At 32.4% G+C, this 26039-nt stretch overlaps 1 protein-coding gene across 1 annotated transcript in view; it reads right to left on the bottom strand.

Annotated features, from left to right (window-relative positions):
- Nucleotides 1-26039, bottom strand: part of LOC145291392 (brefeldin A-inhibited guanine nucleotide-exchange protein 3-like) — a 230040-nt gene that overhangs the window by 162714 nt on the left and 41287 nt on the right. The window contains exons 3-5 of the mRNA XM_080137186.1: nucleotides 13283-13417; nucleotides 7493-7561; nucleotides 3246-3371 (exon numbers count right to left, since the gene is read on the bottom strand). Coding sequence (XP_079993312.1) covers nucleotides 3246-3371; nucleotides 7493-7561; nucleotides 13283-13417 — 330 coding nt within the window. The remainder of the gene's footprint in view (nucleotides 1-3245; nucleotides 3372-7492; nucleotides 7562-13282; nucleotides 13418-26039) is intronic.

Here is a 26039-nt window from a genome sequence, read left to right on the forward strand (position 1 = left end):
TTTTTTAATGCTTGGTATACTGTTTTCCTTTCAGCTGAATACAAGAATTTTATGATACTACCACATAAATGTGAATTTCAATATTATAATATGCTAAGTCCCATAATATACAGAATTTACAGCAAAATTACTTATTTCAAAATTAAAAATAAAAATATTAGAAAAAATGGTAACATGGGGTTTAGGGCTTGAAGTATACATGGGTTTTTATTTATTTTTGGGCAAAACGTCCATGGTATCTGATAATATTTTCTAATTTTTGTATTAAAAAAATCCTTTCCATCAATAAAAATGTTTTCTTGTTAGATTTTTTACAGAAGAAAAAACACAAAAACTTAATTTTCAAATTATTGTACTCTGAAAGCTAAACTAATTCATTATCACTTTGCATTATTATTATTATTATTATTATTATTATTATTATAATAAACACTTAAATAACGATTATTTTATACAAGTTGTTGAAACCATTGAAGCTAAAATAAGGAAAATGAAAATTGTGTGTGAGAAAAAAAATCAGGAGCAAAACTAAAAATAACAATTTTTCAAATAAGCAAAAATCAATTCTTATGCCTCAATGTTTTTTCAATATCAAAAACATGTGTCATCATTCTGTTTTTTCCAAGTGAAAACATTAATTACCAAGATGATTGATCAGCATTAAAGGTACACATTCTACATTAGAAAAGACAAATAAAGGGTAGGTGGGGAGGAGAGGACGGCAGATAAGAAAAATAAAAACCAAATACCTCCACAAGAAAAAATTGAATTTAATTAATAAAAGCACAGACAAAAATGTCCGTAAAAATAATTATGGCACAGATGGAAGAACAAAAAAAGCAGAATTCATCTAAATTTTAACTGAAAATTATTTTATTCACACGAAATTTGATTGAAGGTGAACAGTTTGTAAATATTTGATAATTTCTAAAAAAAAAATTTAAAAAAAAAATCCTGTTCAGTATTATCACAAAAAATAACTAATGGATGTTACCCAGAGTTCCTTGCCTACACCAGTAGCAAAGTAACTGTGTACATGAACAGACACTAAAACTGAAGTCACAGACCAAACTTTCATGGTATTTTTTTTTAATCCTCAAAGTCAGCTCAGGAGTACAAACCAAAAAAGCAAAATCTACAAAATCATTTCAAGCTGTAACTAAAACACTTGTTGCTATTCCTTTATATTCAATGAAATTATGTTGCTTATGTTTTTTTGCCCATTTTTTTTCTTTTTCACTTTTATTCATCCTAAACAAGGCATACTGCCACTTGGACATAAGTGGTTACTATGTAAGGAGTTGAGAAGAAAGAAGAGGTTTGTTTACATTACATTTAACTTTTATCATATTAGTACAGTCAGAGAAGCAAGAAACAGGGAGGGAATTCCAAAGTTTAACAGTTCAAAAGAAGAAACTATTAGAGTAAAGGCTTTCTAGCATCTACGGATCTCTACAGTGAAAGGATGGGATTTTACTGCTTATCGGGCTAGTGAGGAGGAGTATGTATTTTAAGGCTGCACAAGTGCTAGGAGTTCATTAGAGCAAATTCGATTAAAGTACTTGTAAAAAAGGTACAATAAAAAAAAAACATGCAATATTGCAGTGATGAGACAAGAATTGGCATTTGCTTTCCAAATATCCTATCAATATGAATAATTTCTGATACCCCAAATCCAACCAACCAAACATTTATTTTACAAGTGACAATTGTGAGAAAAAGTTTATTATAATAGTATTTTCTAACCTTTTCTTATTATTTTGAGATAAAAAACAATAAACTTGAAAGTATTTATAGGATTTAAATTTCAACCTTTCATAAGACATCCAATCGATTTTATTACAAAACCAATGTTTTTTTAATGATATATCTTTCTCCATTGAATTATCGTTGCAAAAATGTGAATATTTTCAGAAAAAAGAGAAAAAGAAGGTTAGAGCATATCAATGAGTGAAACAAGAATGAAAAAGAAAAAAAAAACTCCCTGACAACGCCAAGAAGATTCGATTATTAAGCTTCAAAATATCGATTACTTTTGTGATTAATATATGCAACATTTGATAAAATTGACCATGCTAACAGTTTGGATGCAGGCAAAAATTCATTCACAAATATATATATATATATATATATATATATATATATATATATATATATATATATATAAACGATAGTACAAAAGTGTCTGCAAAAATCCGTTGAAATTTATTGCACATTTTCTCTTTTGAACTACAATTTTGTTTGGTTGAAATTAAATATTATTTTCATGTTTTTTTTAATCTTTTTACATATAAAATTCTTTACATATTGAAAATCATTTGCAACACTATCTTAAGTATTGCTTAAAAAACAAACAGCATAATAATGCTAATATATTGAAACTTGTTCTGACTACTGTTCTCTCCTTAACCGTTATTGTCATGTTTTGACCAATATAATCTCCTAACCTTCTTCAAATGAATCTTGTTGAACATAATAATCTCTATTGAACTTGGGAATGTGTATGAAATTTTGAATGGAACCGTTAGTTAATCCATGTAGTGTAATGGATATAAGTGCTAAGTAATTATCAGTCCTAAGTGACAGTCTTCTGGAGGTTGATGGTTCAATCCTCAGTGCTGACGATACTAAGAATACAATTATGGATTACTTAAGATTTCTATATGGTCATGGCTAACAGAATGAGAGCAAACTAATCCAATGGATTAAAAAAGGGTTACATTCGAACTTTCATACAGATTCCAGAGTTTGACAAGATGTGCTTGAAGAAGGTTGCAGGTTATATCGACCAAAACATTGTGAAAATAACACCCAAGATGAGAATAGTAGTTTGAATAATCAAAAAATACAAATTATCACTTCTTATCTAAAAAATCAAGAAACATACGAAAGTCTGTAACTTTAAAACTTTATTGCATTCCATTTGTAGAGTGAATTTCTTTTTTTGTTTTTTTTTTTTACCAAATATGGAAGCAATTATATACAACAGCAATTATTCGCAGTGCAGTTTTAGGGCAAAGTAATATTGCAACAACAGATCAATAAAATTGCACAAATGAAAAGATATTGAAACAAAAACAGACAATAGTTGTTAGTGAAGCTTCAGCAGAATATTAAGGCAACAACGTTAATACATGCAGTGTCATCACAGCCAACAGGATTGGATTAGAAAAGTTGAGCATTCAATGCAGTTTTTTTTTTTTGTCACTGCATCCAATCCTATCACTGTGATATGCACAACATACCCTGTGCTCTCCGCCACTGTTTACTTCTTGCAATTTTTTGGTGAAACTGCTGAGCATTTGAGTGATAGTTGCTTTGACCGCAGTCTGTACACTGAGCGTACCACCAATGTAAACATTAATGTACACCTAGAGTAATAATATAGAAGATGTCACAATGTTTTAAAGCAACGGAAACCTTAGATTTAGAAAAGAAAACAAAATCAAAGATTCTAATTGATGTATTTTTTTGTTTTTGAGTGAAAATATTATTTGAAATCACATTGCAAGAAAGAAAAGAACTGAAATAAAAAAAACAAACTTTTAATCCAGTAATTCTAGTTTCATGTTTTTACATGAATATTCTATTTAAGAAATAATCTATAACAATTGTAGAGACTTAAAACTGGGTTATGTCAGCAATACAGGAGACTCAATTGTCAGAATCACATTATTATCCCATACTCCTTCAGACATTTACACACAACTTTGAATTCTCTTCCTAGATTATTTTAAAGTCGCATTAAATGTATAAAGACAGATGGGATAATAATGTGATTGTAATAACTTCAGAGGGTTATCTCTTTGTAAATATGATCACCAAGTTTTGACTATGGGGATAGTAAAACATATTTTGTCTTTGAAGTGAAGAGGAAGGATAAAGTAATTTCAGTTTTTTTATGTATGTATTTAGCACTTTCTTTGTAGATATTTGTAATATCTATCTACAATTATCTAATTAAATCATTTTTCAGTGAGAATATATATATATATATATATATATATATATATATATATATATATATATATATATATATATATATATATATAGTATGCACAGCTGGTAAGATTTAATCAATGAACATCTGCTCACCAATGAATATCAAATGAAGATCTAAAGTTATTTTATAGTAAAAATTTAGAGTTTGTTTACACTGAAAATAGAAAATGACCAGATTACAAATTGTTCTAAATCATTTATTTGTCAACCGTATAAACTGATGCAGCTGATATTTCTTTGCATTTTGTGCATTGGATTACTGTGGATTATTGGCAAATATTATGCATATGCATTTGAAATAAAAAATACTGTTCAGGCACCAAAACTTTTTAAGTAAAATAAAAAGAAAGAATAAAAGAGACATCAAATGTAAGATTTTGTGATTAACATTTACTTCTTTTAAGTGATCTCTTCATCCTCATCCTTTTCACAATTGAAAGTTGCCAACCATTTTCTGCAAACAATTTTGCTTTTCAACATAATGAATGGTCAACACACAGGACTACCAGAACTGGTATTATTCCAGTTTTCCTTCTCTGGGATTAGTTGTCTTACCAAAACTTGCATGTTACTCTATTGTAATATTTAACCTACAGCTGGAGTGGGAATAGAGGTATTTATACTTTTCCCAGGAGTATTAGCATAAATGATGCAACTCAAACACAGACTTGGAATCAGGTAAACATTTCACCAGAGTCACCAAGTATATTCATTTGTCGAAAACGTTTTCAGTTATGAGCTGAATTCATTTTATTTGAATGAATATAATTTGATAAAAACTTGTCTGAAATATTTTGAAGACGTTTTAACTATCAGGTTTGTTACTAACTGAAAGAAAGAAAAAAAAAATGGTTAGAATGACAATACAAATTTCAAACAGAATTCTTGTTCCTCAGATGCTGAAATAATACTTAATAAATTGGCTCTCTAATTGCAATCTGATTTTAATTCATCTTTCAAGTCAGTCGGTCACCAGCCATGCAAATTAGTCCCAAATCTACAATTGTGAATAGAAGTCTTTTGTTTTTTCTTCTATTAGACGGACATGCATGACATTTTCAATTGCTTTTCACCGAATAAGTATTCGTTTTCAACTTTGTCATAATGTTACACATCTTTAAATACTTTATAAATGTAAAAAGTTTTAACATTGTTTCGGAGATCAAGAATAGAAAAGAACTTCAACTCGCCTTTATTGTTGTACAACAACATTTATTTCCTAATTTTCCCGTTACTGCTGTGACGTTTCTCATGCGATCGTCTTCTCGAACATGCTCACGAACATCATCTAACGTGATCATCTTCTCACATGTGTTCTCTCCTTCTTATAGTCTTCTTTTCCCTTACTGTGACATCATTTTGCTCACAGCTCAGTATTTTCACATAACCTTTCGTGCAATGTTACAAAAGGATCTGTAGTGAAAAGTACAAAAACTCGTACAAGTTTGAATATCCTATGCCTAGCTCTGAATGGAATGACGTTAGTATTTTTCTCTTTCTTTCACCTGAACACAGTAAGATGAATATATGTTTATTCGACATCCTCCTCTATGGGATCATATAAAAAATCCAGAGTTGCCATTTATTTCTTGATCTTAGCCAACTAAGCGCTTAAGTATTTCCTGGCTGTTTATATTCTTGCGGTTTCAACTAAAAGACACCACTCATCAAAAAAAGAACCAAATTCAAAACATAAACATCACAGCCAACGACCCTTTGGCAAGTACATTGACATGAATAATTATCTTGTGAAACACTGTAAGAATACAATTCCAACTTGAATACATCCACGATTTTATCAGCTTTGATTGCATATGGACAAGTAAGCATATCCTCTGGACGGATGGCTCCTTACAGTACATTAAAAAATGAAAACAAACATAAATCAAAAACGAAAACAATGACCAACACTGGGAGCCACTTTGTCTACAATTACGTTCACCAGATGAGTATAAAAACAACAGGCCTTTTTAACAAGTAGGCAGTCGCGGCTAGATTGCTGAACGGCAAAGTTGGGCCCATCAGCGGTCTAACCCAACACAGCAGCAGTCATGCCACTGCAAAAACGGGTTAGCCAACCCCCCTTCCAACAGCAGCCTAACCTAGTAGCAGCAGCAACCTACTGCCGACTTACTAAATTCCATCAGCTAAACATTGCAAGTCAGCGCATTCCTGCAGTTACTAATGACGACAATGTAACCGTTTCAGCTGGACCCCCAGCTGGACTCCAACTCTCAGCCTAAAACCTCTGACTTCCTTTAGTTTTTGGAAAATAAACTTGGACAGATTTATATTCGTTCACCACAGTATTTACAGTGTTTGTCATCTCTTCTTTGCCATTGTCGTTCATCTTTTTCTTGTCATCTTTTAGTTGCAAGGTCGATTGCCACCGACATTCGGCTCCACAAAAATATAAATGACCAAAAAACGCCAAACAAAGAGTCAGTTTTGTCTGGTTCAAAAGCTGTTCTAGTACCAACATCTGTTTTGCAGGAATGTGGAATGTGTTGGAAATAAACTGAAAATTAAGCACAATTGATCCCGTCCTCTCACATTGCATTTCTATCGTTGGTAGATTATAAATGATTCTTTCATCTCTGCTGTTTACTACGAGTGCTACATTGTTTTTATGAACAGTTTTTTTGTACTTCTTCATTATAAGAGTGAAATTCGAAATTCAGAATACTGAATTTAAAGTAAAACCAATGGTACCTACTGAATTGTCATGTCGTAGTAATGAGCATATCCAAAAATTACAAAAAATAATAAAGTAGAAAATTAGTTATTAATGAAAATAGTTTTCAAAGTGAAAATTGAGTTTTACAAAAAAAAAAAAAAAAATGAGCAGAAGAGTTTGAATCGTAACAAGGGAGGTAATTATTTTCTGAAAACTGAAAATTTTAAGCTAATTTAGCAAAACTCAATTTTCACTGTTTTCCAAAACTGTTTTAATTAATAATTAATTTTCTAACTTATTATTTTTTTGTAATTTTTGGATATGTTCATTACTGCGAAATGTCAAATAGATATGATTGGTTTTAATTGAAATTCAATATTTTCAATTTTGCTAATATAATAAAGAAGCACTGTTTTCATTAATGGAGAACAATATTAAAAGGCAGGGAAAAATATTAAATCAAAATATTAATAGGCGTCATTTCAAATATGATATTATTACTAGTTCAAAAAACAATAAAATAAAAAAGATTAACTGATTTATACTTGTAAACCTGTCTTGTTGCAGGTAATATATGCATTAACTTATAATACAAGTTTATTATAAGAAAAGTGAAATGGTTTGGTTTATGCATTTAAGTATCTGCTCAAATAAAAACGCCAATATGAGAAAAAGTTATTTTTATAACTTTGAAAAAAGTTCTTTGTTTTTTCAGTAAAACATGCCAGGAAAATAAATGGTTTAAAATAGCTCACGTTTTTCTTTCATATTTTTATTTTGAATGGATGAAACTAAATGCAAAAAAATTCTTACCTGTGAGATTTCAGTAATCACTTTAGAATTGACACACCAGGCCGATGATAAAGACATATTTAAAAGCAACTGAAAATAATTTTTTTAAAGAATGGAAATTAGAAATGGAATTTTGTAAATCATTGATTAATTTTTAACAATAATCAAAGCACAAGAAAATCTGATTTTTTTTTCAAGCAAGATACAATTTATTTAAACCTTAATTTGAAATTAACAAATGATTGAGTTGAAGTTACAGATTGTAATTCTTTCAATTCAAAATAGACATTTGAAATCATTTTTAACAGAAAATATTTTCCAAGGTGAAAATATATTTATTCCAGGTGGAAAATATTCAAAAGATTAGAACCATTGAATTCCAACAAGGGTCGTTGATAGTGCTCAATCAAAGAGAACAAATTTATAATTTTTATTTTCTTTATGTAAATATAGTCATATCTGGTTACAATGTGCAGACCGTTTTGATCATTACTGATCTCATCTGGCAAGAAAAATTTTTGAAAATTAAAAAAAGTTGAAGAACTTTTTTTTAATTTTAGAGGATAAAATATTTTGCCATGTCTAAAGTGTAGCATGGTTTAAGGGTTTTATGATATGATGTCCAAAAGCATAACTTTTACGGCTGTTTTCTGTTAAGAAAAAGAGAGGATTTCAAAAATTTGTTGGTGGGGATGATGTATAAAGATTAAAGGGAGTGAGAGAATGCATGTGAGAGAGGAAAATTTTAAAAGGAGAGGGTTCGTGTAGCCAGTTTAGAGAGAAGAAGAAAGGAAGAAGAAAAGAAATGAATACAAACGATAATGAGCAAAGGAAGGTCAGAAAACAATATTTCAGACAATTTTAAATTAGGTAGACAGTGGAGGTGGGATGCATTTATCAATTAGGAGCAGTTCACTGAAATTGGGCCAGGGCCAATCTGTGTCTCCAATTCGGGGGAAACTTATTCAATTTTTTTATTTTTAGAATCTTACGGCAACTTTTTTAAAGATTAAATCTACTTTTTTAGGGGCCCAACTAAAACTGCATTTTTTTTAATATACTTTTTAGTTATATCCAATGAAATTTTTTAATTTGTATCTTAATGAATTTATGCATTTAAGAAATTTACCAGATAGTAATTATTTTGACTTTAAGTTTTTTTTCATAATGCTCCCTATCCTAGGTTGAGTATTTGGGAAGTGATATACAAATTACCATTAGCGTATGAAGCGATGTTCTTTGCATAAACAAATTGAGTTTAGGTATTTGGACAATGTCAATACATTGTTAATTCACTGCCTGCATAGCAGCAGCCATATAGTACAATGGTTAGAAGCTCCGACTGTCATTTGGGTGATCGGGTTTCGATCCTGGCTTGAGGTAGTTGCTTGTCTAGCCACACTGGCGAGCTGTGAAACAGCGAAACAGTACTGTATGTGGATGACTATATATATATATATATATATATATATATATATATACACACACACATACATGCACATATTGTGCTTTAAATTTTTATTTATTCATTTTTATAAAAGAGGGGGGGGGGGTTCCAATCTAGATAGTTTTCCAAAATTTCCAAAATTCTACTTAAAATTACTTGTGATCCCTTTAATTAGACAGTCTTATCTAAATAAAATACTATACTGTTTTTGAAAACATAATTTATCTTTATGAATTTATGCCTTTTTTTTTCAGCAATTGTATGTATTCAAAATTTAATTGGATATAATTAAAAAGTATTAAAAAAATGCAATTTAATTCGCCCCTTAAAACATTAGATTTTATCTTCCCATGCTCATTATCATTTGTATCCCTTCCTTTTTTTCTTTCTTCTTCTCTCTAAGCTAACTACACAAACACAAATTTTTGAACACGCCCTCCTTTTCTTAACAGAATATACAGTTGTAAAAGTTATGCTTTTCGACTTCATACCATAAAACCTTTAAACCATGCTACACATTATACATGGCAAAATATTTCCTTCTAAAATTATAAAAAGTTCTTCAGCTATTTTTAATTTTCAAAATTTTTTCTTGCCTTCAATAATGATCGAAACGGTCTGCACATCATAGCAAGATATGACTATATTTACATAAAGTAAGTAAAAATTATATATATACTAGTTCAAGCATATATATATATATATATATACATATATATATATATATATATATATATATATTAGCTCTACCCGGCCACGGGTAGAGCTAGTATATATTTATGTATTTTCTAGGCTGTAGCTCAGTTTGTTTACATAAAAATACAATAAAAAAAAAAATATATACTGTAAATTTACTGAAAAAATGTATATTTATCTTACGTAAAGTTGCATTCTATAATGTTTATTATGTTTTTGTAATTGTTTTAACAACAAAAGTTTTTTTACACATGCACACAAACAATAAATGTTAAGGAGTCATAATAGGGGTCAAAGCTTTAAAAAATTTGACCTCTGCGGTCTCTACCAAATTACTCAGACAATTTCTGGTCTAAACATTTGAAATTTTACATAAAGGGTATTCAGAGATAGGGCAAGCTTTTTCATCGGTTTGGGTCGAAAATTTTTAGTTACCAATATATAAATGTATGTATATATGTATGTATGTTTGCATGTCTGCCTAAAACTTCTTTTGACAGAGGCGACGGATTTTACCAAGATCAGTATCGTTTTTAAGGTCGACCTTATGAATATCAAAAATTGGCTAAAAACATTAATTTCTTCTTCACCTTCGACTGGGCACTTTTCAACAGGGGTGGGATCGCTTTTTTCGCCGATATTTTTGAAAGTCATCCTCTCCTTTCGATTGTCTAGCCTTAATTTAGATCTACGTCACTTCCGGTTTGGCGGTGGTTGTAACAGCAAAGAAATTAGGTTCTTTTCCCGTTCTTTTTCTCCTTTGCAGTACGGGTTCGAGCCTGTCTTCCTACTACCACTTTTTTTTGGGGGGCTGAAATGCTAGTATATCTATATATCTATAAAAGTGAACGTGTCTGTGTGTGTACATTTCTCTATGCAATAACTTTGTCAATTTTAAGTCTGCAGACTTGGAATTTGATATACAGGGTACTGAGATTTGGGAAAATCTTTGTAATCGGTTTTTGGCCAGAAATTTGGCTGTTAAGGGGTCAAAGTTCAACGATTTGACCTTTGAAAACTCTACCAAACTCCTCCGACAATTTTGGGTTTAAACAGTTGAAATTTTAGATATATGTTTCTTGGACATGGATCTAACGTAAGAACTTTATTTGAGCCTCAAACAATAAATGTTAAGGGGTCATAATAGAGGTCAAATTTAAAAAAAAATTGATCTCTGCGGTTTCTACCAAATTACTCAGACAATTTCTGGTCTAAACATTTAAAATTTTACATAAAGGGTATCCAGAGATAGGGCAAGCTTTTTAATCATTTTGGGTTGAAAATTTTTGTGTTACCAATATATAAATGTATGTATGTTTGCATGTCTTCCTATAACTTTCGACAGGGGCGACGGATTTTACCAAGATCAGTAACGTTTTTAAGGTCGACCTTTAAAACGACAAATATCGAAAAATTGGCTAAAAACATTATTATCTTCACCTTCAACTGGGCACTTTTCTACAGGAGGAAAGTTGCTTTTTTCGCCAATATTTTTTAAAGTCATCTTTTGATTGTCTAGCTTTAATTAAAACATAAGTCACTTCCGGTTTGGCGATGGTTGTAACAGCAAAGACGTCAGGTTTTTTTTCCCATTCTTTTACTCCTTCGTGGTATGGGTTCGAGCCTGCCTTCCTACTACTATTTAAAAAATTTTTTTTTTTTGCTCAACATACACCCTCAAACACCCAGGCAATGCCAGGCTTAAATGGTAATATATATATATATATATATATTTGAAAATAATTTCTGACGAGGACGTTTCACAGAACGTCTTAAACATAATTCTCAATGAAAAACCAAGACACGGAATAATAAAATAATGTTAAAAAATACACATTGTTGGTGACTACCCCCTTATTTAAATATACATCTTTCTTTCGTTGGAATTTCTTAACCCATTTTATATAAATATATATATATATATATATATATATATATATATATATATATATATATATATATATACACACACATACATACATGCACACAGACACATATATATATATGATTATTTTTATACATACAGACACTAATGTTTCATGCTTTTGCAATTATCCGTGCCGGAAGTGATAATTACTACTGATCCAGGTACTTGAACCCAGCTACAAAATCACCTTTGACTCCATTTGTTTGGGTGATACCCCTGGTTCAGCACTAATTAACACAAAAATTAAGGAAAATTAAACACCTATAAATGCCAAATGCGGACATACCAGTAAAGCAGCCAGAGAGTGTTCTAACAACCAGAAGGCGTGAATGTTGCATATCGCTAGTTAACTGCTTTTTGATTTATTTTCTCCAGACAGGGTTCAAATTTAATAATTTTAAAGGGGCTTAGAATTATAAATATTATACAGGGTGTTTCAAAAGTCTTGGGAACGTAACGAGATATACGCATTTGTAATGTTTCCAAGACTTTTGAAACACCCTGTATATATATATATATATATATATATATATATATATATATATATATATATATATGTGTGTGTGTATATATATATATATATATATATATGCAGGAATGTACAGTCGTTGTAAGCAGATAAATAATTCAATAATATTCCTTTATTTACCTGATTGATTTATTTTTTCTTTCCTCTTTTTTAACTGTAGATGGTATTTAACCCAAACATCCTTTCAAGTGCATCACTCATCATCAGTGAAGAAACATATATCCACTCTCTTAGCTGTCCACTGTAAAGCGGCTGTTGTGTTTGAATTTTTGTAATAAATTTGAACACTGTTAAGAGGAGGTAATTCTATTTTTATTTTAAACTTTTCTATAGATTTTCTGAGATATACATATATATATATTTATATATATATATATACAATGGACTGTTTACCTTGTGAAAAAATTACCAAAAGTTATAGCCCATTGACTTAGAATTAGTGCTTTATATCAAACTGATGGTTGAATATGGTTCAATCAGAGCTCATTTATGCATTAAATACTATAAAACCCTAATATGCATCAACCAGATACTATAATACTTAGTTCACTGCACCTTACCATAACAAAAGTCCATAAGCTGATTAGACCAGTAGTTTCCGAGGAAACATCTAGAGTATACATGGTACTGCAGTGACTAATCCCCATTAATCCTTAACTATTTATCAAACAAATAACATAATACCTAGTTCACTTCACCTAATCATAAAGGACAAACAAAATTTCAGCCAGATCAGCCTAGTAGTTTCTGAGGAAAAGTGAACAGACAGACCAAGAGAAATATATAATTCATGTTGATATTGAAACCTGCATCAAATTTGCATCAAAATTAAAATCTGTTAGCAATTTTTTAAACTAAAATCTTACTGTTATCAATAGATTATGATTGGTCCGATGCAATACTTTGTCACATATTTAAAAACACACTCTCCCAGGTAATTATTGATCTCACCACTAATAGACATTTAAAACACACTGACACACCAGGATAAATAAAAATGTTTTTGACTTTGAAAGCATTATCTGAATATGTACATTTTGTTTAGGTTTACAATTCTATTTAACGAAAATACTGTTTAAAAGTTGAACATGAAAAACTAACTGACTGCCCTATGGACAGAACCTTTTCTAAAGAATCTTAGATGCAATTAAAAACATAAGAATGACTTTTTTTATACATAACAAAAACAAAATGTCTGACAAGAAGGAATACCTTTATGATTTCTATCTGTGCATCTTCCTGTAAATATGGTGTCGGGTAAATTGTCTTCAAGATTTGAAATGGAAGCCGTTCTTCCTCATTTTCACTCTCCATGGTGGACTGGAATTGGTTATCTTGAAGAATCAACTGAAAATAAAAAATAATTAAAAGAGCTAATTTGCATAGTTTTTTAATATTTAATTTATGTTTGGTATTCAATTCATGTTTGATATTTAATTTATGTGTTGTATTAAATTCATTTTTGATATTTAATTTATGTTTAATATTTAATTTAAGTTTAATATTTAATTTTTGTTTGGTATTTAATTCATGTTTGGTATTTAATTCATGTTTGGTATTTAATTCATGTTTGGTATTTAATTCAAAACAAAACTATAATCCTTTCAGTTTTAATATTGTCTTTGATTATTGTCTTCATCATCATTGATAAATTTTGCAAATAGAAAAAAAAAAACGATTACACCATCTCATTGCAACATTATTAGAATAAAATGGGATTTATCAAAGTATTGCAATAAAAATGTTGGATTGATCTTTTGTGGTTTTGTAAATAACTGAATTTTTGACCTGATTATTAGCAATTTGCAAACTGATTTATTAAACTATTAGCAACAAGGTACTTTGTATTCAACGAATTATTCATTTGTTAGGTTCTTAGCAGGAATTAAGCATGGTTTGGTCAAAATACTGGCAATTATGTTCTGATTTAATCAGTTTTGGTTTTGTCAATAACCATTGGCAAATACTAAGCATGTGTGAAATGCAAAGTGAACCTCTTTAGTGCCAAGTTTTCTTCATCTAGCATTCTTATTAGAGAGAGAGAGAGAATTATGTAAGCTTTTTCCTATTTGTACAATTCAAATTTTATTGATATATAACTATTGGCAACTACTATTACACTTGTATTGATATAAATATTCGAGAATATAAACGAACTTGATATATAACTCTCAATGTAATTAAAATTGTATTGATATAACAATTGGAAACTAGAATGAAACTTCTATTAATGTAAATATTAGTAACTGCTATTCAGAATGTATTGATATATAACAAGTGGCCACTACTATTCAACATGTATTAATATATAACTACAATTAATTACTATTCAGCTTGTATTGCTATATGACTATTGGCAATTACCATTCAGTGGGTATTGATATAAATATTCCAAATTATAAATGAACTTGATAGGAGGTGCCTTCAATAAGTTTCCAAACTTTTTTGAACAGGTATTTTAAATTGTTGTAAACTCTAAAATTCAGTATGTTATTGCTATACGTCTTATCAGATGACTGACCAATTTTTATAATTTCAAGTTCAAATGAACATCTACAGCAGGAATTGGAATACATCATACTAAAGTCTGATTTTCACAGCTGGTGAATTTTAAAAATGAAATATGGAACATGCTTCTGGACCATCTTTCCTGAATTGAGCATCAGTTTTTGAATGGCATAAAAGATTCAAAGAAGGCAGGGAGTGTGCTAGGGATAATGATTAGGGCGGTGACAATAGCATATTCTTTTCATTTTGACTCTTAAGTATGTATCCGTTCATATCTTATGTTTTTATATAGACAGATGTGGTTCTCTGTTGATTGACTGTGTCTTACTGCATCAGATATATACTTGAGAGTCAAAAGAATGAAAAGATTATTCTGTTGTCACAGCACTAATGATGATAGGTGTGGGAGAAGTAAGGAAGTCAAAACACCAGAGTTGAATAGCCAAATAAAGAATTTCATGGATAAGAACCGTCGTGTGTCTATAGAGACAATAAGTGCACAATTTGATGTCAATGTGGAAACTGTACACACAATTATTCATGAGGAATTGAAGATGCGGAAGATTTGCACAAAGTTTGTCCCAAGAGTGCTCAGACGAGATCAGAAAGAAAGACATTGTCATGACAGCAGGGAGATAATTGAGCTGATCAATGCAGATCTTGCAGTTCTTGATGCTCTGGTGACCTGCAATGAAAGCTGGATCTACTACTATAACTCAGATACCAACAGATAGAGTTCCTAGTGGAAGCATGCTGGCTCTCCCAAACCCAAGAAGGCCAGACAGAGCAAATCTACCCAGAAACTTATGATCTCTTTTTTCACAGTGTGCACATGATTTACATGCACTACGTTCCCACTGGGCAGACAATCAAAAAGGAATGTTATGTTGAGATTTTAAGGAAGTTCAGGAAGAGATTCTGTCAGAAGAGGCCAGCACTCTTCAAATCGGATCAGTGGCATTTCCATCAGGACAATGTACCAGTTCACAACTTCATCCTTGTCACAGATTATTTTACCAAGATAGGCATCAAGACAATTCCTCACCTTTTCTATTGTCCAGACCTTGCTCCCTGTGACTTTTAGCTATTCTCTAAGCTCAAGGAAGACATTAGAGGCTGTCATTATGAGATAATTGAGGAGATGAAAGAAGCTGTGATGGGGTCACTAACACACTCACATGAAAAGACTTCCATGGGGCCTTCCAGAAGTTGTTAGAATGGTACAAGTGCATTGCAGCCAGAGGAGATTACTTCAAAGGGGACTAGAGTTTCATGTGTGTACTATTAATAAAAGTTCCCTTGTGAAAAAGGTCTGGAAACTTATTAAAGGCACCTTCATTAACTATCGCCAAGTATTTATTAATTTGTATTAATATAATTGATAAATTACAATTCAACTTGTATTGATATAAATATTAGTAACTATTATTGAACATGCATTGATATATAACCATTTGCAACTAGTTTTCTTAAATCAATGCTAGCACTGGCAATAAATTACCATATTATTTTGTAATTATTATTATTATTATTAGCACTAACAATAATTTAGTCATGTCTACACCTGCTCATACTACCGTTTGAATATTACTTCTATTATTATGAACAATGCCTTCCACACTGAATACATACACACCCACATATCTACATATACATATATACATTTTTATACTGGTTTTCCTTGTTAATGTCCAACCTTCTTATTTCTTACTCTTCTTTCACAATAACCTGTTTTTTTCCTCTCCTATTCCTACTCCCAATGTTTTATGTCTTCTATTGATAATCATCACATAACTGAACGTTTTCTGTCTGCTTTTAAGGGCCTTGTTTTTATTGTTCATTAAGTAGGTCAAGCAGAAATCGAATGCAAACAGTGACAATAGAAAACGTTATTAGGTTTATTAAATTGTGCCAAACAATATAAGGTCAATTAGATGTAAATCTATAGGAAGAACCATTTTATTTGGTGCATGGAAATGAGAATGGCCAGGCTAATATAATCCCAGCGGCCACTTCAGTTTTGGCTGGATTCCAACAATCAAACAACTTTCATATGAAATGCAATGAAACTTTCTTTCTGAAGTTTTGTTTTATTTGAAATGAGAAACAAATAATATTTACCACAGATTTTTTTCTAATCATGTTTAATAAATGAGCATGTAAAAGAGTGAAAAAAAATATTTCTTGCAAGTCCAATGTAAACAAATTCTTGATGAACTGTCCCCTTAAGTAATCCAATTCATCAAATTTCCACTACTAACGATTGCTACACTATTGTCCCAATGACTACTATACACTCATTAACACTTATCCTCGAGTTGCCTCTGGGCCTTGATAAAAGGGGGACTCTTGTAAAGAACAAAAAAAAGAAATTTTTCTTTTATATCAAAAAGTCTGCAATGTTTTTTCTTTTTTAATTTCTTTTGTAAATCATTCAATGTGGCCACTCCTTCAACGTTTGTTGGTTCGAAATAAAACGGATATTTTTATGCAAAGTAGCAATATGGCTCCATGAAATTATGTGATTATCTTACATCGTTCAGCCAAATATAAATGCTTATAATTATCGTCGGGCTAGGCTAATGAGGAAAAATACACTTCAAACAGGAACAGGCATTATACATTATTGATGCAATTTTGGGGGTACTAGAGAAATATTCTCAAACATTAAAAAAAAAAAAAATAAATAAATAAATAAATAAAAGAAAAAAAAGACGACCAAAATTGCCATTTTTAACATTTTCTTTAGAAAACACTGCAGAAAAATTTATGCAGTTCATGGTGAATCTGTGCAGGGCAATCCATAGTTTGGAGATGGCGTGTAAAGTTTAAATTTGGAGACGTTAGTTTAGAAGATGGAAATTGTCCTGAAGATCTTCAAAATTGGATGAAAATAGTTTGAAGGAAGTTGGCAGAGATGTTGGAAATCCCCCAAAAGTACTGTTAATAGTGTAACATGAAAAAGTTTGCTTTATTTTGATCTTTAAAAAAAGAACCAAAACTTGGTCTATCACAGCTAGACTTTAGAATTCCCTTCCTGCTACCTGCTTCCCTGACTGTACTGATATGCGGAAATTTAAATGTAATGTAAATCAACATCTTGTTAATATTTCCTAGGCATGATCCCAAATAGTAGCCCATTACATCCAAGTGTCGATATGCCTTGTTAGGGGTGAACGTGAGTAAAAAAAAAAAAAATCAACACTTGGTCTTTGATGCCTAAACACTTCCTCCTGCATCCTGCTTGTTCTTTTTCCAGAGGAGAGGTGTTGATAGATACCATTTGCAACCAGGCCAGTGAAAAGCTATCATAGTGAGACAGCAGATGGGCCTGTATTTACTAGGGCATGCATTTCACTTGTTTTGGGTTGTATCACTTTTAACAGCCATGTGGTGTGACCTCTTCACCCCTCAATAGTGAAGCAACTACTATAATGACTATGAAGTGCTCTCAATTGCTTAAGCCAGAAATTGGATAGTTGTCTATGCCAGTTTTTTTGTTTTTTTTATAATTCTGGAATCTATTCAGCTTTTGTTTTATCATTCCAGATGTTATATCTGGCTCTGATATTTCTGGTTTGTTTTAGTTGCTTTTAGCAACATCTTAAACGATTTGGCCTCCTGATTTTAGGTACCTTCATTCTGAAACACAAGCCTCTAGTAATCCCCCAGCTCTTGCTTTTCTGGCAGCTTTCCTACCGTGATTGTATCCCATATCAAATTTTGGTAGAACAATAGTGTATTTTGTTTAAACTGTTTATTTCCAGTTTTTGCCCTATTCGTGTTCTTTTTTTATTATTCTTTTGGCAAGTGCTGGGATCTTGCCCTTGAGTTCCCTCGCAATGTTCTTCAGCTCCCTTTTGTCTCATATTTTACACTAAGTTTGCAGATGATATTCTTCAGCCATCCCTTCCCGAGGGATGTGTTGTACTGGACAAGTCTCTGGAAAGCAATATGTTTTTTATTGCTGCCTTGGTAGCTATTGTAGTTTGTACTTTTGGCAGTTGAGGTCTTTCCTTCAGCACCATCATCTGAACCTCCTCAATGGTTTTGCATAGCTTTTCCTCCAGGGCCAACTGCTCATCATTTGGTTCCAGCAATGCCTGAGGTCGTGGTGTTGGTAGTATAGTTGTTGGTAGTAGTTTACTTGCTGATAGTGGTAGGGAAGAACCCAGGTTCAGTGAGGGTTATTTTGGGTTTTTACATTTTTACCTGCTGATGGTGAAAGATCTGTAGAGGAGTCATTCAACAAAGGAGATCATGATGTTAAAGTGTCCTGGACACAGACTGTCTGGATGGATCAACTGGTTAGTAGTGGTGTGGTTCTGGCTGTCCTTCTGAGCTGGTGCATTAGTCAATGATGGGAATTATGATGGGGCTTTCCAGCAGATTCTGTTTTTTCTCTTATGTGAGTTCATACTTATGTTTTCATGTACTCCATCTCAGCCTCATTAAAACCTTCAGACTGTTGTGTCACTGATAAGTTATTTTGAGGGGTGGAACATTTCTTTTGCATGGACAGAAGTGAAAAAAAATTTCCTTCCAGATCTCTGTTCAGCATGTTTTGTTCTAGTGTGTATGTGTGTGTGTGTGTGTGTATGTGTGACATTTTTTTTAATTTTCTTATCAGTTTGTTCAAGCTGGAGATGTAGCATCCTACCAGATGCCGAACATTCACTCACTAACTAAGACATTCCAATTGAAAGATCTCTTAAAAGATTCTGACCGTTCCTTTAAATGCAATTGTTTGAATCTCTCTTGCACTTGGTTCACCAGGTATATTTACCAGGTAGTTTTTGAATTTTTTTTTTCAGGAGTCCAGTTTCTCCTATAATAACTAGAATGGGTGTATGTACTCAAAGCATTTTCACATTTTTCAATGGATTTATTTTGGCATCTAACAAATTTATTTATGCTAATGATAACCAACATGATCTCATTTCATCCCTCCCTTCTGCGTGCAGGTGCAAATCGATAATATCCGACTGAAAATGTCTGTGTGAATATGTATTCATTCAATGTATTTCCATATTTTACAATGGATCTAAATTATTGTTTTTTTTTGTTTTGTTTTTTTCATGTAGAAAATTTATCAAAGCAAACAATACTAACTTGACTGTATGTCACACACACCACGTTTGCAGATGTAAGAAATCAAAGCAAAGTTGTAGGCAGGAAAACTTCATGTCCAATTTTCATACCAGACAACCCAATTTGTTTTAATGTTGCAGTTTAGTTACAGAATTGATGCACGGCAACTGTGGAAAATTATATATATTTTTTATATCAATAGCAAATTATAAAACTAAAAATTACAGCTTTTGAATAATAAGGCCATCCAAGATAAAAAAGTTTTCAACCATTTGAACTACTGAAAATATGATTATAATTTTATGCTGCTGGAAAGTTAGGTGAGAAGAACCAAACATTTTCCTTTTTTAATATTTTCAACTCTTAGGTTTTGAAGATACACCATATTATCATATATATATTCTTACATTATATCAACCAAATTAGGTAAGCATATTTCATTTTCATCAAAAAATGTACAATAATATTATGGCATCTACATTCGTGCTGGATTTTCATAAAAAGGAAATACTTCACAAACTATATATAGAGGATATAGATCCTCTTAACTGTTTTTATTCTTAGATTACATTAATCAGTACAGCATAATTAAATTACATTAATCAGTACAGCATAATTAAATTACATTAATCAGTACGGCATAATCACGTTGACACACCGGTTCTCATCAGATCACCGAAGTTAAGCGTTGAGCCTAGTTAGTACCAGATGGGTAACCATTTGGGTATTCTAGGTACTGTATGTGCTCTCCGCTTATCTCGACATTTGTTTCCAGTCGCCTTGTACATACACTTCACTTGCTACTAGTATTTAACAATGTTGACTCAGGAGAGGTGTGGTTGGAGATTGCACACCTCCTGCCACAAAAATTTTACGCGCAGGCACCTCTTTGTGGGTATCCATAGTCTGTTAAAGACTGAAGGAGCCCTGTACATTAATCAGTGCATTTGGATGAATAGACTTCATTTGTGACTTCATTTGGGTAATAATAATATTGTTAGCTCTGCTTTCCAGAAGATTTTTTTATTTTAAAATGTATAAAATTATAGAAAGGGAAAAAATTGAAATGTTAATACTATATTACATATGACTCTTCATTGATTTTTTTTTTGTGTGGGGCGGGGGGGGGGTACTTAAATGTTCTTAAACGCTTTAAAATTTCCTGAAAATGATTTCAATAAATATCACAGCATTTAAATCATCTTTCATACGATAAATGCTGAGTATATCCTTGCCTTGCCTCCCAATTGTAGATCCTAATTAAGAATAATTTAATTTGCTCCAGATTCCTATAAGCCAATTTAGTGCATGTGGAGCTCAAAAAAATTACTTTCTTTCATCTTTGCTGGTAAATGTTAAAAAAAAAAAAAAAATCAGCTATTGATTACCTTTTTTTTATTTTTTTCTTTCATTATATTTATGCAGTTGCAAAAAGTTTGCACAATGAGTCAGCAAGAGAAGCATTCGAAGGTGTGTTTAAAAATTAATGTAGGAGTGAACCTAAGTGACCTCAGGCCACATACTACTACCATGAAGAAAAGATAACCAAGATACCCAAAAATCTATTCCCTATTCTCTTCTGCTGTTGCTGCTCACTCACCCACACACACACACACTCTCTCTCTCTCTCTCTCTCTCTCTGACCGATGATTGACCTAAAAAGGATTGGACAGTCAGTCTCCAGGCTTCTACGTTGTCACACGTGTCCTACGAAGAGCAGACACAGAATTCTAAAAGTATGTAAAAACTAAGAAAATAAAATATTCCTCTCAAATATTCACTTTGTCAGTTACAGCAACCAATAAACAAATATTACAATGGTGACCCGACAAAAAGGACATTACAACCTCAAGAAACAAACTAATTTTACCCAGGACTGAAAGGAAAGAAACACTTTTTGGAGTTTTCAGGAAAATTACAAATAACTGTTATTTCACGTCACAAACGTTTTCAAAGAGAACCTTCAACGTAAGTAAAACAAACTATATTTTTTTTCCACCTTTCTTCGGTTAAAAGAAAAATACTAGAATATATTTTTACATACTCAAAAAAAAAAAAAATTTTTAATGGAAAAAGCCTCCTTACAACAAATTACAATAAAACCGCCAGAATTCATGGAAACAGCAGTGAATGGCTGGTTCTCTATTCTGGAAGCGCAATTCCATCTGCGAAACATTACAAATTCGACAACAAAATTTTATATGGTCATATCAGCTCTGCCTGCAGAGGTGGTAACAAAAATACCACTTCATATTTTAAACAAAAAGGAATATGAGGAACTGAAATGCTCCTTAATTGAAGCGAATGAAAGAACGAAGCCTGAGTTGCTAGACAAGTTAATGTCTAAAAACACAATAACAGGCCGTCCATCAGCATATTTACAGGAGATGCTCTCTATAGCAAAAAGGATAAGCGTCGACAAAGAAATTGTTCTTCATAAATTTCTGCAACAATTTCCCCCGTCATTGCCTCTCAAAAAGAACTAAATTTATCCCAACTTGGAAAATTAGCGGACGAATTAATGCCCTTTTTGAATAACATGAATGGAACAGCAACAGCATTCACCACTCAGCAGCAGTATACAGAAAGGAATAAAAACGTCCGTATACGGATAGGAATAAAACCCTATTTCCTAGAACAAAAAACTAAAATATGCAGAGCGCACCTCTACTTTGCTGAGCAGGCTAGAACCTGCAAACTGTGGTGTAAATGGCCAAAGAAACAGAACATCAAAATGTTACCAAGTTCGCGTTCACCCACACCACCACCAACAGCCTCGGAAAACTAGTAGCGCGAACCGTGTCAGTCCCCTTGAGTTCACTGCTACTACAAATCAAAGCAAGATTAGGGACAACAATTTTACAATTTATAGTAGACACTGGTGCAAGCCTCTCAATAATACCAATGTTCGCATTAAAAGGTGTGACGTTATACCCAACACCAGTATCACTCACCACTGCGAACGGAGAGAAAATAAAATGCCACGGCCAAGCTAACCTGGAGATTGCAATACCAAGCTTAAGAAGGACCTTTTCATGGACATTCGTGGTCGCTGATATCACCAATCCCCTCCTCGGAATTGACTTTCTAAATAACTTTTGCCTCACTATCGACTGCACAAACAGGACAATTTATGACCCAACAACAACCACTAAAAAGAAGTTATTAAAACACTACTGCTCCTGTAAATGTGGTCATAAACGAAGCAAATATACACACATTTATTAAAACAAGCTTGGATAAATACCCAGAAATTATCTCTCCTCACACTAACAAAAACAATAACTACTGCAATATTTATCACAGAATCAACACAGGTAGTCACTCACCAGTTTTTGCTAAATCCAGACAACTATCTGCTGAAAAGCTGACTGCTACAAAAGAAGAATTTAAGAGACTAATAAATGAAGGAGTATTAACCCCTTCAGACAGCAAATGGTCAAGCCCACTACATCTAGTACCTAAGCAGAGTGGAGGATATCGCTGCTGTGGAGACTACCGTGCCTTAAACAGTATCACTAAAAGTGATAGATGCCCCATCCCTAATATTAATTCTTTTACTACTAAACTCACTGATAAACAACGATTTTCAAAAATTAATTTAATTTCAGCCTATCATCAAATTAAAATGCACCCAGATGATATTCCAAAAATTGTAGTTATTTTGCCAATGGGACTATATCAATATGAATTTATGCCATTTGGATTAAAGAATTATTCGGCTACCTTTCAGAGATATATGGACAGAATCTTTCGAGATATCGACTGTGTCTTCGTATACATCGATGATATACTCATTTTCAGCAATGACGAACAATCCCATAAAAAAGATACCGACAGAGTTTTCCAAATCCTTCAAGAAAACAATCTCAAAATATCACTCTCCAAATCGATTTTCAACGTAACTGCCCTTGACTTCTTAGGCTTTAAAATTAACTCAAAGGGAATTGCACCAACTGCAAATAAAGTAAAAGAAATAGAATCCTTTCCGTGCCCTAGAGATGCTAAAAGCCTATGCAGATTTCTTGGTATGGTAGGATTTTACAGAAAATTAATACCAGGATTTGCAAAGTTAGTTTTTCCTTTATCTGAGAGAATGCGACTAACACTGAAAGGATTAATCACCTTGAATACATTAGAAAAAGAATCCTTCTCTACCATGACTAAAATATTGGGTAAGCTAACGGAATTACCCCATCCTCAACCAAGCTGCACACAGTATCAACTTGTCACGGACAGCAGCAAATATGCAGTAGGTGCTGCCTTACATCAAGTCTCAAGTCGTGAATGGAAGCCCTATACCAATAGAATTTTTCTCAAAGAAACTGACAGCAACACAGACAAGATATTCTACTTTCGACCGTGGACTTTTAGCAGCTTATTTGGCTGTATTACATTTTCGCCACCTCATTGAAAGTCACGAAGTACTACTTCTAACAGACCACAAGCCAATATGCGGCACATTTCACAGTTTAAAACCAGCAAAATTGGATAGGCAACAAAGGCAACTAGCCATAATCACAGAATTAATCTCAGATATTGCCCATGTGAAGTGTGATCAAAATGTTGTAGCAGATTGTCTATCACGCCCAACGCTTGCTGTACAGATTGACATGTACAACCTCCCAGCACTTGCAGACGCCCAAACAGCAGATACTGAAATACAGTCCTTCCCAGAATTAAAAAAATATACAATATCAGGAAAATATCAATTCGTGTTGTGTGATATATCAACGTCATACCCCAGACCTTTTGTACCATTCACACTACGTAAATCCATCTTCGATAGTTTGCATTCAGTATCCCACCCAGGTATAAAATCGTCTATAAAAATGATTAAGGCTAGGTTTTACTGGCTTAACATGGATAAAACCATTAAAGAATTATGTGCATCATGCACAGCTTGCCAACAGGCGAAAATATATAGGCACAAAAAATCGCCAGTACAAGCGTTGGAAATACCATCGTCAAGATTCCACACTGTACACATCGACATAATTAGACCTCTACCACCAGCAAAATGTTCAAACAATCCTTACATCAATCCATGTCGATATATTTTAACATGCATAGATCGAACCAGTCGATGGATAGAAGCGCAACCCATAGTAGATATTACAGCACAAACTGTTGCAGAAGCTTTTGTAAATATGTGGATTACTCGCTTTGGTGTCCCACTTCATGTCATAACAGACAGAGGCACACAATTTGAAAGTGAATTAATCATGGAATTATCAAAAATTTATTGGATTCTATAGGCTAAGAACAACATCGTATCACCCACAATGCAACGGACTTATAGAAAGAGCTCACAGAACTATCAAAGCAGCTATAATGGCCCTAAAAGAATCTTGGATTTCAGCCCTACCAATTGTTCTTTTGGGAATTCGAAGTATGCCCAACTGCTCTAATTTTATGCAGTCACAGGTGCAAAAATGTTATTGCCACACCTAATGATAGATTCGGAAAATCCAGAAACACTCACACAAAATTTTACTGAAGAACTACATAAAACCATGGCAAAATTTGACTTGACTGACTTTTCGAACAGAGAAAAATCAACACAAAAATCTTACATACCAAATCAACTGCAAACCTGTAAAAAAGTTTGGATAAGGATTGACCGCATTCGAAAACCGCTAGAAGCCCCCTATTCAGGTCCTTATACTGTACTCGAACGAACACCTAAATATTTCCTTATAGAAACTAACCTAAACACGCATACACAAGTTTCAATAGATCGTTTAAAACCTTACATTGAAAACAAGCAAAAATGTACACAAAATACAACTATCAACAAAAATAAAGAGCCTGATATTTTACCGCCTGAAAAAGTACAACATAAAATAAAAACAACAAACTCTGGTAGGAGAGTCAAATGGAAAAAAGATAATGAATATTTTTATTATTAAAAAAACAAAAACAAAAAAAAACACTCTGTTATCTGGTAGGCCACATACTACTACCATGAAGAAAAGGCATTGTTTCTTTAATCCTCTCTTTCTCTAAAAGAACTCAACTAACCAAGATACCCAAAAATCTATTCCCTTTTCTCTTCTGCTGTTGCTGCTCGCTCACCCACACACACTCTCTCTCTCTCTCTCTCTCTCTCTCTCTCTCTCTCTCTCTCTTTGACCGATGATTGACCTAAAAAGGATTGGACAGTCAGTCTCCAGGCTTCTACGTTGTCACAGGTGTCCTACGAAGAGCAGACACAGAATTCTAAAAGTATGTAAAAACTAAGAAAATAAAATATTCCTCTCAAGCTAATATTTGTATCCACTTTGTCAGTTATAACAACCAATAAACAAATATTACAGTAACATGGCAGAGAGAGAGAGAGAGAGAGTAGGGGGGTTCTAAAATAACA

This window comes from Euprymna scolopes, chromosome 12 (genome assembly GCF_053919585.1).
Source record: "Euprymna scolopes isolate OS-2025 chromosome 12, ASM5391958v1, whole genome shotgun sequence".
In the NCBI taxonomy this organism is placed as follows: Eukaryota; Metazoa; Mollusca; class Cephalopoda; order Sepiida; family Sepiolidae; genus Euprymna; species Euprymna scolopes.